This window comes from Varroa destructor, unplaced genomic scaffold (assembly GCF_002443255.2).
Source record: "Varroa destructor unplaced genomic scaffold, Vdes_3.0 BEIS01000005.1, whole genome shotgun sequence".
NCBI classification, from domain to species: domain Eukaryota; kingdom Metazoa; phylum Arthropoda; class Arachnida; order Mesostigmata; family Varroidae; genus Varroa; species Varroa destructor.
In genome coordinates, this window is record NW_019211458.1 from 29272275 (window position 1) to 29284712 (window position 12438).

General features: G+C 39.4%; 1 protein-coding gene across 1 annotated transcript in view; it reads right to left on the reverse strand.

Moving 5' to 3' along the window:
- The window catches only part of LOC147755513 (uncharacterized), an 18120-nt gene continuing 5682 nt past the window's right edge, over positions 1-12438 (reverse strand). Inside the window, exons 4-6 of the mRNA XM_086991243.1 lie at positions 4220-4328; positions 1887-2061; positions 1-1630 (exon numbers count right to left, since the gene is read on the reverse strand). Coding sequence (XP_086847369.1) covers positions 1978-2061; positions 4220-4328 — 193 coding nt within the window. The 3' untranslated portion in view covers positions 1-1630; positions 1887-1977. The remainder of the gene's footprint in view (positions 1631-1886; positions 2062-4219; positions 4329-12438) is intronic.

Sequence of the window (12438 nt, forward strand, 5' to 3'; positions counted from 1 at the left end):
CGGGTTTCAAACGGTGTTTACTTCGTGAAAAACTTTATAACGTGATTCTAACGAGGTAGGCATCTTTTCTCCTTCACAGGGTCTTTCGCTGTATAGCGCATTTACGGTGGCAAATAACATACACGTTACACAATGCTCGATGTGCAATCGATTAACTCCTGCTTAAAAAACGGCCAGGACAGAGTGTGGTATGCCTCATTCGTGTCATTAAATAAGTGAATCACACGTATATTCTACCGTCTGAAGGACTGAACGTCCGCAGAAGAAAAATGGTTTATCAGATCGTCCTCTCACGTCCGTCATAAGCACTCCAATGGATCGTCAGCGGTATTGGTTTTTTGCCCAACTTAGCCTTGTTGGCTGCTCGTCTTGACACATTATCGTTTTTCTCACGAGTTTCTGTGCCATCACCAGTTTCAAAAACGGCTTCCATAACTATTAGCGCAAACGGACCGCGTTGAAATAGCGAGCGGCGAAACAAACATTCAGTTACTGTGGTCAGGCCCGATGGCGATATCTATTCTGTGCGCAGGCGCCCCATCCCCCGTCATGTTCTGCCGACCAGAAAAACTCGCGCAATTTGAGTCCTTCATTGTTGTGTTACTTCGAAGTTTTCCACAGGGACGTTCATCAACATCCGGCCCACACGCCTTCCTCCGGCCACATATTAACGTCTTAGAAATTTCTACGCTAACGTAGGCTTCGTTCAGACCCGCTGCTCAAAATGAACACGGTGTTCAGCTATTGTATAGCAAGCAATTACTATTTGCGTAGTATCCATGCCTGTATTTGTTTAAACTAAACTGTATTATCTTTATAGTATCTTTGTTGCTCTTCGTAGAAGCTCATAGGGAAATATCCAGAAAAGAAGCATCCATTTCATCGATTAGCGGGAACGCAAGTCATAAAAAATCGCGCGGATACGGAGCATTTATCAAGGACGTCCCGCAGGTGACATACCACCCGGACGCACCGTCGACTGGCTTCTATTCAAGTTGTTTTCAGCTTCGCTAACGAATGTCTTCTTGTTTACTCAGCTAACTGTTACCAATTGGAGCCACTGATTATGCAGGATCGAGCTGGTAGAGGAAGATAAATATTATACATTGCGTGATTTGATTTTTCAATGTTCAGACGGGCACTAGACAGACTTAATCAGATTGAGTTAAGCAGAAATACAGATGCTTGTTAATTGGCATGTTACAAGAGCTGTAGGGGTTGGCTGGATCGGTGGCCGTTGCTGTCGTTAAAAAAGAGCATCAAGGGTCCCTGTCTCGAGTCCGGCTAACGGCGCAACTATACAATTTGTGTAAATGAAGAAAGGGGCTTTAAATACTTATCACGCATTCGCTGCCCATAAGCACACGCTGTTCATTTTGGTTTAGGATCACACTCACATGTCTAAGCCTAAGAATACTACGTGAAACCTAAGAATATTACGTGCTTAGAAATTAAAGCACATATTTTTATGTCGTTTATGTAAAGCGTTATATATTTAGTCATAGCTGGTTGTCACCATAGTCAGGTATACATACAACGAACATTTTACAGCCTAAAATTTTTAGTTCGTTATCAAGGCGCTCTTCTCCGCGTAGTATCCACGTTGTTGTTGACGTGAAGCCGTTCTAAGCTGTATTCGAAATCAAAGAAGCACAAACACAATGTCATAACAGACGTTTGAATAAAAATTTCCATTCTCCAAAGTTCCGCTCGTGACAACCGTCTACATGTTGCAGCCTTTGCATTATTACTACAATCACGTTAAAAAAAATCAATACGAGAAGCACGTCCGACGTGATTTATTCACATTTGCTTCCATTTCAATACATTTACTTCGAAATTAGTATATGGCAGTCGTAGAATACTTAGCAGCCTCACGCACGCACACATGGTAGTTGGCTTCACTTCATCGTAGACTGAAACGGTAGAATGAAACGGCTAATCACTTCCTGTAGAATTTGAAGTTGATCTGAAACCTCAATTAGGCACTCGGAGAGGTGAGCAGGGCAAAATGCTTAAAATTAACTCTCTCCTTCGATGAAGCTTCACGATGTCCGCAACCTGTGAACACGAAGCAATTATTACATGTCAACGTAAGTTGGGACTACGATGCGCAGTCAGTCTGCCTTCAGAAGAACCGAAGTGAAATTTAATTATCGGAAAACAATAATATGTGAGATGTAATTAAATATATCTGATCTATTAGATACCCAAAAACTGTTTCGCACATTCAGCTGACCAAGTAATTTTCTATCTATCCTCTATTTTCATACTGTGCAGTGTAGTTCGAGTGTATCTTAGGGCAAACTGATTCGATACAGACTCGAAGCAAAGGAAATTGTGATCGACGGTAGATGATAAATCTTTGCCCTATAGTGCCACCTACGCATCATCTATTTTGAGGCTCGCTTTAACCACGTGAACAAACAATACGGATGCTTGTCTTTTGACGCGGGGGCAAAAATGTAGAAAAGTCAAGTACTCAAATGTGGTACATTGTACGTCATGATTGTTTTCGCTTCGCGCTAATTCCAGCAGTTCCTACTACATATTTAGATTCAATCGGTACTCCGTTTGACCCGCTTGCCTTAATATCTCAGAATGTTATAGCACACCTAATATAGCTCGTAACGTGCTGTATAGCCTCCGTCGAACCGAATATCATCGACAGGGAATCGACAGGGAGCGCAACATCAGACAACAAAAGTGATAAACGTTAATTTAATGTCTCTGACTCTAAGAATCAGAGGCATCAACCTAACGCTTATCGTTTTCAACGCCATCATCGTCAGCAGCGAGCATCGCGCAGCGTCCAAGAGTCAGCCTACGCAACTACGTTTACTGTCTGAAACATCAACTGGCGGTCGCGAACGGCTCGTTCGCCTGTAGTTTATAGCATAAAACTTACTCAAACGTCCAGTATCCCACAGCCTGCTGAATAGCCTGATATATATATAGGCCTGATCTAACAACTTATGCTACTGTAACTACGCCTTGACTGAAACAGAGCCATAGTGTTGCAGCTTGAACGAATTAAAATTGAATTCATGTGATATAAGCGCATATTTGTCTATCAGAATCGTACGTCATTGCTGACAATCATCGCTCATAACTTCAGGAAATAATCTGTCAGGGACAATCATCCCACGGGCGACAGAGACGCCAAATAATACACAGTTAATAGAGCTCCCTCTCGGTTACGCCAGTTGCTGACGCTTTTCTTACAAAATTCTGCATATATATATATATATATATATATATATATATACACAGGACGATATCAACAACCAGGTATAACAATGCAACCATAAGTGTCGTTAGCAGGTTTTTGCGTGTTGTTCGGCGTTCAATTGGCAGGAAGTGTAAAGCTCGGGACATTAGCAGACGTTCAAATGGACAAGCAAAGATGGGGGCATAAGTAGTATGGACCGACTGTGGGAAATGCCTTCGGACCATTCTGATACAACATAACGTTATATGGTATGAAGGGCAGTACTAGCAGGAGATCCGATGTCTGACCATAAAATCGACACGGCGAGCAGTCAATGAAGTTTTGATAGCTTTGTGTATCGTGTTTGTTGTTGCCCACGGAATGTAGCCAAGTATGTGTCTATTGCCGTGTGTCGGGCAAAGATGCCCACGTCTTGTATTGCACATTGCCGAATTCGATAACCTTGAATATGTATGTGTATTCTTGAGTATGTATGAAGTTAATAAGAACATTCAGTTCAAGCTGCACTCAGCCATTCAATCGTTAATAAGTTCTAATTATTACTAAAATTTAGTGTGATTTTAGTAATGATTTACTAAAATTAACTTAATACTACAGCACAACAAATGGTTCCCTATCGCTTGCGAAGCTATCTCCGATTACTAAGATTGTGTTTTCTATTCTAAGTAATCTTAATAAAAAAATATTAATTCTACTACTAATTATTATTATGGTACTGGCGTTTGTCGTCCGCGCCCATTTACTTATTTACATCGACAATGGTGCACAAAGGTGTCGTTCTTCGACAGCCTAAGAAATCCATCACAAACCACAAACAAATCAATTGATTAATTATCTTATAATTAATTATAAATATATATATTTAAATATCGCATCGTTGGATACAGCCATTAGAATGACAAGATGACAGATTACTTTCTTTACACTGACAACATTCCGTCACAGACGATCAACTTAAGCAATCTAAGACAAAGAAAAATTACCGACCTCTTTTTGTGATTTCATTCCTGTGGTCGGTATCCCGTTGACGCATAGGAGAAGGTCACCTGCATAGAGCCGATTATCCATCTCGCCCTTCATAAGTTTAGGATGAACGCTGAAAGCCGCCGATGTAATGATTTAGGAAAACAATTCATATGTCATTATGTAAAATTATTGCAGGAAACTTAAGGAAATAAGTATATAGGATCATGGTAAGGAAATATTGCCTGTTAATTCCGTACAAATGTCGATTTGAACTGTACCCCTCAAAAGTACAATACGTATCGTTACGCTACCCGTGCTGAAGCTATATATATATTGAGACATTTGTTCGTTTTAGCGAAACCCTAGGCGTACTACGATTACAATGTTTCTCACACTGTAGCCGTAGCTGATGTTTTCCGCTCGGAACACACATTGCAGTAATCGTAATAATGTTGCGTTACAAAAGCGCTAAAAACAAACGTATCGTTTACACTAATCCGTTCTCGTAAATGGTTGGTTCAGTTCGATAGCAGCGCTTCGCCCCAACCGCGATTTGTTACCTCCATTCGTCGCGTCATTTTATTATTATTACTACTGTTTCCTGTAGTGTCTGTGTAGAACTTCTACTAAACTTCTTTACATTTATAAGCATTTGTATAAACATGAACAAGCTAAATAGCCTCCAAAATTTGTACTGATCTTCTTAATACTCTCTGTCATAACTCTATTCACACAGTCATAGGAGTGCAGAAATATTACATAACACTATTATATCCCATTTGTAAGTACAAACGTAGCTTACAGCATAATCGATTACCGATTTGACCGTTTCCGTATTGATAGAACTTGTGATAGAAAACTGTGTGATTAAAGAAAGGTCATGTCGTCATTTTAGCGAAGTCGGCGACAAATGTATGTAAGGAAAGGAAAACAAATTCTACAGATCAATCGGATCCCGATAATTCCGAAGATAAACGCAAATGCAACAAATGCTGATTTAAACATTATGATTCAGTCAGTTAAGACTCTAGGTGTGGGAACGAAAAACAGGCCTCGGTCGGCCACAGACAGCCAGCCCTCCGTTATAGGAGTAGATTTGTCATGCCTATGCCCGGTCTGCATAATGCATTTGCCCTCAACCCCCGAAAAAAAAAAAAAAAAAAAAAGAAGCCCTCCGTTGAACTCAAAAAAGCGCCACCTTGCGGTAAGTTGTTACTGTGACAGGAAAGCCTGCACAGGATGGAAATAGTCACCACATTACGGAACTGCAGTGCGTGACACTTAATATTTTTTTGCTTTTATATGGATTTGATGCAGATAGCAACGGTAGAACAATCAAATAAACTCAGTTTGGGTCCCTGGCCTGAATATCTGATTGAAGGGATTTTCAATTTCGCGCGCTCTTGTGTTCATGGAAACAAAAAAATGAACGAATACGATTTGGAACTGAAGCTACTGCTACGGTGGTGGCAGCAGCAGCAGCAGCTTTACACCGAAAATGCAGTGTGGTTAACGACGTCGGCTGAGTGTCACTTGTTTTCGAACTTTTTCGACAACCGTCTACATATAAAAGTTCTTCTATCGTTTAACAACTCTTCAGATACGTGACCTCAAGACTAGCAAGTGTCATTTTTATCGATACTAGGGATAGCGGCTCGGATTCTTTCTAATCAGTACCGACGACAGACGCTGCTTCTATTACTGCTGTTGTTGTTAACCTGTTAAACTATCCGAAAGGCGTTGAGCACAAAAGCGGCTGACTACTGGCAATGGACTTGAGAGTAACTGGACCCGCTCATAGATACTGAAAAAGAGAGCATTCGTATTAATCAGCGTACATTGAATACAATATGACATAGATGGGTACTATTGGTAAGAAAGTCGCCGCTGGAAATGTCACGCTCTCGACAAGAGGTTTCAGTCTTACAATACAGGATGGCAAGACTTCTTTTCGAACATTGTTTTGTTCACCTGTGTGCATTTAGTTATATGTACGTGCGTTACCCATAGAAAAACTTCTTTCGAGGATTCAACTGTCACAATGACATCCTGTCAAGGATAGAACGATCCTTGTTGCCAGTTCCGCCACGATAGCAAAATTACACTTCATTATTAAATAGATATTACATAGAGTTTGAAAGTCACATTGGCGCTTACTACGTTTTTTACAAAAATATTTTATACAGAAACGAAGCGAATGAGCAGGTTTGATGAAGCAGAAACAACGTATTGTATCTTTAGCTTTCACAAGAAAAACAACCATGAAACACGTTAAGTATGCTTGGCTGTCAGTAAGGCATGCAAATGGGAAGACAAACAAACAAATGAAACTGATTGTTTCATACAGCTTCTTCTCGTCTTATATTGATGAGTATTAGTAATGGTAAGCAAAGGTACATGGTTTGACGCCGAAAGAAATACTGAATCGCGGAAAAATTCGCTTCCAACAACGACTAGTGGCTATTAACTTCAAGTTGTAGATTGAATTGTAAGCAAGCAGGCCTGTTTGGCCTGGGGGATCGCAGAAGACAACGTAAAACTCTTCGCATCCGTCGTAGTTCAGGTTTTCAAAATTAGTTTTTCCAGTTTAATTCAACAGCCTTAAAATCATGGCGAAGCGACAGATAGGGTGACTGGACAGACAGCATGAAGAAAGCGGCACATAACGTAGGAGCTCAAGTTGCTTGATGATCGCTCAGTCCTTGGTCGGTTTGCTTAAATCTGGTGATACGCCACTCAGAAGAATGTCTACTGATTTCCGCTACAGAAACTATTCCCGGATTTCATAGTCGAGGCCTATCTCGCCTCATCTCCAGGAATCACAACCACAGGCCAACAGATACAGATGTATGAAATCTTTGGTGACATGCGTTGCCTATATAGCAATTGGCTATTACAGTTTGCTAAATAGTTCCGGTTGCATAGTTTTTACTACTCGTTCTAGCCATTTGCATCTAGCTATTATATTCAGAACTTCGCTATTGGAAAAGAATCCACGGTATCCATTTCTTTTGTACGACCGGGGCGTTGCTCACACAGTGTTTACACGCTCCGTAGTAACATCTCGAAGTTTAAAGGTGACATCTATTTTATCGCAAGTCGGTAAAAATTATAAGCAATACATAATGTTACTGGATGTTGTGAAGGTATTTGGTTGTTAGCTATCCATAAGTCTGTTAGGCTGATTGATTTCAAATCATTATTTCCCATAGTAGCAGTGATTGATATTCTTATTAGTTATGTTTTATTCCAGTCGTATTTTTTAAAATCGAGGGAAAAAAATATTTCGTCTTTTATTAGACGCAGTCGATAAGCCAATGCAGTACATTTTAGTGTGGTTATTTTGCTGTCAATGTGGATTACGTATTGTTTTGAAATATAGGGGTGTGGTAGGGGGGAGAAACGGTTGGGAAAATCTTATTTGTGGGGATCTCGTCGCAATTGGACTAGAAAGTCGTGAAGTTGTCTATACCAGCTAGTTGAAACATATCTACCATTGCGTTTAAGATGATTATGAAAGCAGAGCAGGAAACTGCCACAGAAGATTCTTTTGTAATAGCGATCACGATCAGGTGCTGCAATAGTGGTCACCGAAGCAGGATGTGTTAGTTTTTGGTTAAGCGTTAGATAGGCCGTGTAATCTCTGTAACCCTAAAAAGCAAAGCAATTCTTCTCGGTTTCACTGGATTCTTCCGGCGCGCTTCGGTAAAATCATTCAACCTATGGACATGCTGTATATATGTAGGTACAAACTTGCGACTAACAGAAAGGGACGAAGGATCCCGTGTTTGTTTACATAGTGCCTTGATATGCGTTGTTGTCAGCATCCAGCAGAGATATATGTATATTTCTCATATACTTTTCCAACTGAAATCTGCATTCTGCCGAGACAAATTTTCCTTGTCGTGATCCGTCAGTTGGTGCTGATAGTAAACTAGAACTGATTATATATCGGATTTGGCGCCTCTCACAATGATCATCCATTACCACTAATGGCAAAGGTTCGCTCAACAAATTATAGGCAGGAAATAAGACCTTAGGCACTTTTTTGGCCCGTCCATTTAGAGCAACAATAAGCATTGTTAGTAATTAGAACAATTCCGTTAATCGTCGATAACATGAGAAGGCCAAATTCAATAACCGTCGAAACGGTGTTACAACCGTTAGAAACAAGCAATAAACGATTAACATAAATGTAGGAATAATATAGGACAAATAGACAGGGATCATTATGAAATCGTTATGCAGATGCCACCATAACGCCAGTGCAAGAGCGCTTGCCAAAAAAAACTGGTTTCATCATGAAGTCACTCATTTTAGACTTTGTATCAAGTGAAACTTTGTGTTAAGGCATTCTTGAAGGTGAGCGGCTGTTCGCTTTGCCACCCTGCAGGATTTGTCAAGTCTAGAGCGGCCATCGGTTTTAAACGCGGCAAATGTTGACGCCATTTATAATACAAGTAGATTTATCATGAATAGACCTGACATTCTAATATTCCTAGTGAAAAAAAAAAATAAGGTATGGGACGATTAACTAATCATTAGTTCAGAGCTGAAGTTAGGAGAGTTTGTCATTCCTGATCTTTTTTCTGGGCTTTTTTTCTGGGCTTTTCTTTATAGTATCGTAGATATAGTCAAGAGACAAATTTCAGGATCCTGAAATTTAGAAGACGTATTCCGAGATTAATCTCATATTTGTTTCTATGTCATATTAGCTGGGTTGGTTTTGGCACATATTTCGCTTAGTGCGTCGAGACCGTGTCCATGCATCTGACTACTTGTATGCTCATTACAAATGGATCTTCATTTTAGGAAATGCGTATTATTATTCATGCTTGTGAGCCGATTTATACCCGAATTTTTCCAGTCCTGATTAGACAACTGAATGCTCGCCCTTACCTCTGTGTGGCCAGCACACATTGGTCATGGCCTAATCAAAAATTGACAGCGTTATAGGAATCTATGCAGTCTTATACGAGGTGTACAGCAGTCTACGAACTCAAATGATCACTTCATTACAAAATTGCTATGATCACAATAAGATGAAAAGTACTGACCGGTGAAATATGTGTGCCGAGTATGTTCCGCCATCGGCAGCACTGATAAAGGTTTTTAGGGAGAAGCCCGCTCTTAAACGACACTTGTCCCTAAAACACATGAGGCGTAAATCTTTCGCGTCGTTTCTATCCATCTTAAGAACGTGGGCGATCTATAATAGAGACAAATAATGTGATATGAGATCCGTTTATATGCATATTATCGTATATAATCACTTATAGGATAACAAGAACGTCCTGTTTTTAAGTATCTGCTTCGAGCATTGAAATAAGGGACGACATTCTTTGACGTGCAAGTCATGAATATATAGGTGCCGTATTTAGGCTATATCGTTCCTGCTCGCCACACTACTGGCCTTATATAATATTCTGCATGTACATAGTGTTGTGAACCTATTGCCTCAGGTTTGCTTATTGTTTCATCTTTAAAATTAATTGTTGAAACAACGCTCTATTTTAGTCGTTATCATAACAAACTGATGTCTAATATAAACGGAAAATACTCGGGTAGTAATTCTATACAAATATTACTATTTTGAGGTTTGAACGCTTCAAATGATTATTATGAAATATGGTGTCCCACTTTTCCTTCCCTTATTATTGATCAAATGCAACGAAATATGATGTTTACAATATAAGCGCTGTATTTACTCCCGTTATAAATGAAACGCTACTTATAGGTTGGTAATTAGTAAATGAAACGCTACTTTAGGTTGGTAATTAGTAAATGAAACGCTACTTATAGGTTGGTAATTAGTAAATGAAACGCTACTTTAGGTTGGTAATTAGTAAATGAAACGCTACTTTTAGGTTGGTAATTAGTAAATGAAACGCTACTTATAGGTTGGTAATTAGTAAATGAAACGCTACTTATAGGTTGGTAATTAGTAAATGAAACTCTGCTTAAAGGTTGGTAATTAGTACTAAGTGAAAATTTGGATGTCTACTAGTAGATAGTTTTATAGGATATGCTGGAACGGAGCTTCATATCCGTGTAATAAAATGCTCATTTGTCTATGATCACCTGCGACCATTAATGAAAACGTATGGTCACAGACCACTCTTCCAATATAGCGATCATACAATGCCTTTTTACCGTTACTGCTAACTTTATGCTGGAACAAGTGTATCCATGTCGCGCAAAATTTGGAAGCCTTTCAGACCAGTCCGTCCGATGGGGCATAGTCTGAATGAACAGTTTTGCTGGACATCGTTATGGTATTTAAGTCTGCTTATCTCTACATATATGCAGCCCTGCGAACTATATGAAATACGCTTCTGACGTTTATACGTACATGGATGAGCCGAGAAGCAAACAGAAAACGGCCTCCATATTAGCAACAGTGAGACACCGTTATTCTGCATGTTCATTATTATGCATAATATTATCAGTATTCTAATGTGAGGTACAGGTTATGGATTCGTCTGTAGACTACTTCAGGCTGCAGGGAAGTGTGACATGCGCCCAAATACTATACGTAAATACCGCTAATCCCAAAAAGAAGAAACTTCCAAGTTCATTTTAAAAACTAATCGAGTCTCGGATGGCCACAATTTTGAAACTGAGAAGCACCAACGTAATGGAATTTATAACGCCTGAACAATTTATCATATTCAAATTCACAATTATACAAAAGATACGATCCTTTTTACCATCAATGATTCACCGTATTTACAGAAGACGCTATGCACATGGCTGCGATGAGACTCGTCGCTTTGTAACCATACGTTAGGCGAGCAAGTTGTAAGCCATCGATTATCTATTATAGTTATCGACTCCCTAACAGCCTTTACGGGTACTATATCTTATAGAATCAGTACATTAGGGGCCCCGAATCGGACATACTTCCGCGTCTTCTCCCATGTGGGGTCGATGTCGACCCCACAGTTAGCAATTACTGAACTGCATCGATACCCAATTTCTCATGCTAAGTTGTTTTTTGATCGTATACAAAGAATTGTGTATTGGCTCCGTTGCAAATCAAGCAGTTTGATGCTGAAAACATCGAGAACATCGTCATTGGCACTATTTGACAAGCAGCTTAAATTTGTAAATCGGCCGCACCTCAGAGCGAGATGAGCAATACGAGCGCCATACAGAACTATATTGCGCGATACGGATCAATACGGACAGACGACAATAGGTACTGTGATACATTTACTTTCAACATGATCCGTTTGATGATTCGTCAGGGATGTCGTCATTTTTTCATTACATTACATGATCTATCTAATGCCGCGATATTGCGAATTCATGATAGAAAGTATTGACTTACTAGCAATAGTATAAATATATATATAGAAGTAAATTAGAATGAGTATTTACCAACACAACACACACGTACAGAGATACAAATTGGCAAAAAATTATATATATATTTTTTATATGTTTTGAACTTCATAAACAATGCAGAATTTACTGTTAGAAATCTTATCATGGAATAGATTTATTCAGATGTGTTTGGTATACCGAGCGCGATTATCAGCATAAAACAGATACATTGGAAGCCACGTCGCGGCCCCGGGTTAAAAATGGTGCTCCTGTGCGATCTTGGCATTCACTATAAAACAATGATTATATTGGTAGCCATTGCAATTACTATCGTATCTGTTTAGGTCTATTAGTTCTACCAATATGATTCTAATAAGTGATTATCACTACTCTATTGGATTATCAGCGCAGAGAAATCAGCTCAACATAGGTTTATTCGCATGGCGACATAAGCTATATAATAGCTATAAAAGGCAAAAAAGCGCCTGTAAAAAGTTGTGGCCTCTATTAATCCAACGAGCGAAGTTTGGGAAAGTTTGGCCTAAATGTACATTTTGTACTTGAATCATACACAGTCACAGTAGTTTAGGTGCTTATTTAGGGAGCTCTGCGAAAGCAGTCATCCGTATCTTTATACTGATTATATGTATAAGCGACGGAAAAAAACAATCGTTATTATAACAACAAAGTCGCTGCGAGACACGTTGCTGTGCGAAACTATATTCTATAGTAAAAGTAATATATCACTACTACATTTTTATTTCGATTTCGACATGACCGCACATTCTGCGAGATCATTAATCACGACGCAGCCTGTCTCAGAAGGATGTTAATGAAGGTAGAAATATCCACCCGTTGTACGACATGAAGGATGGGGGACCACTTGCATCGAAAGCAAAAAAACTTACTAT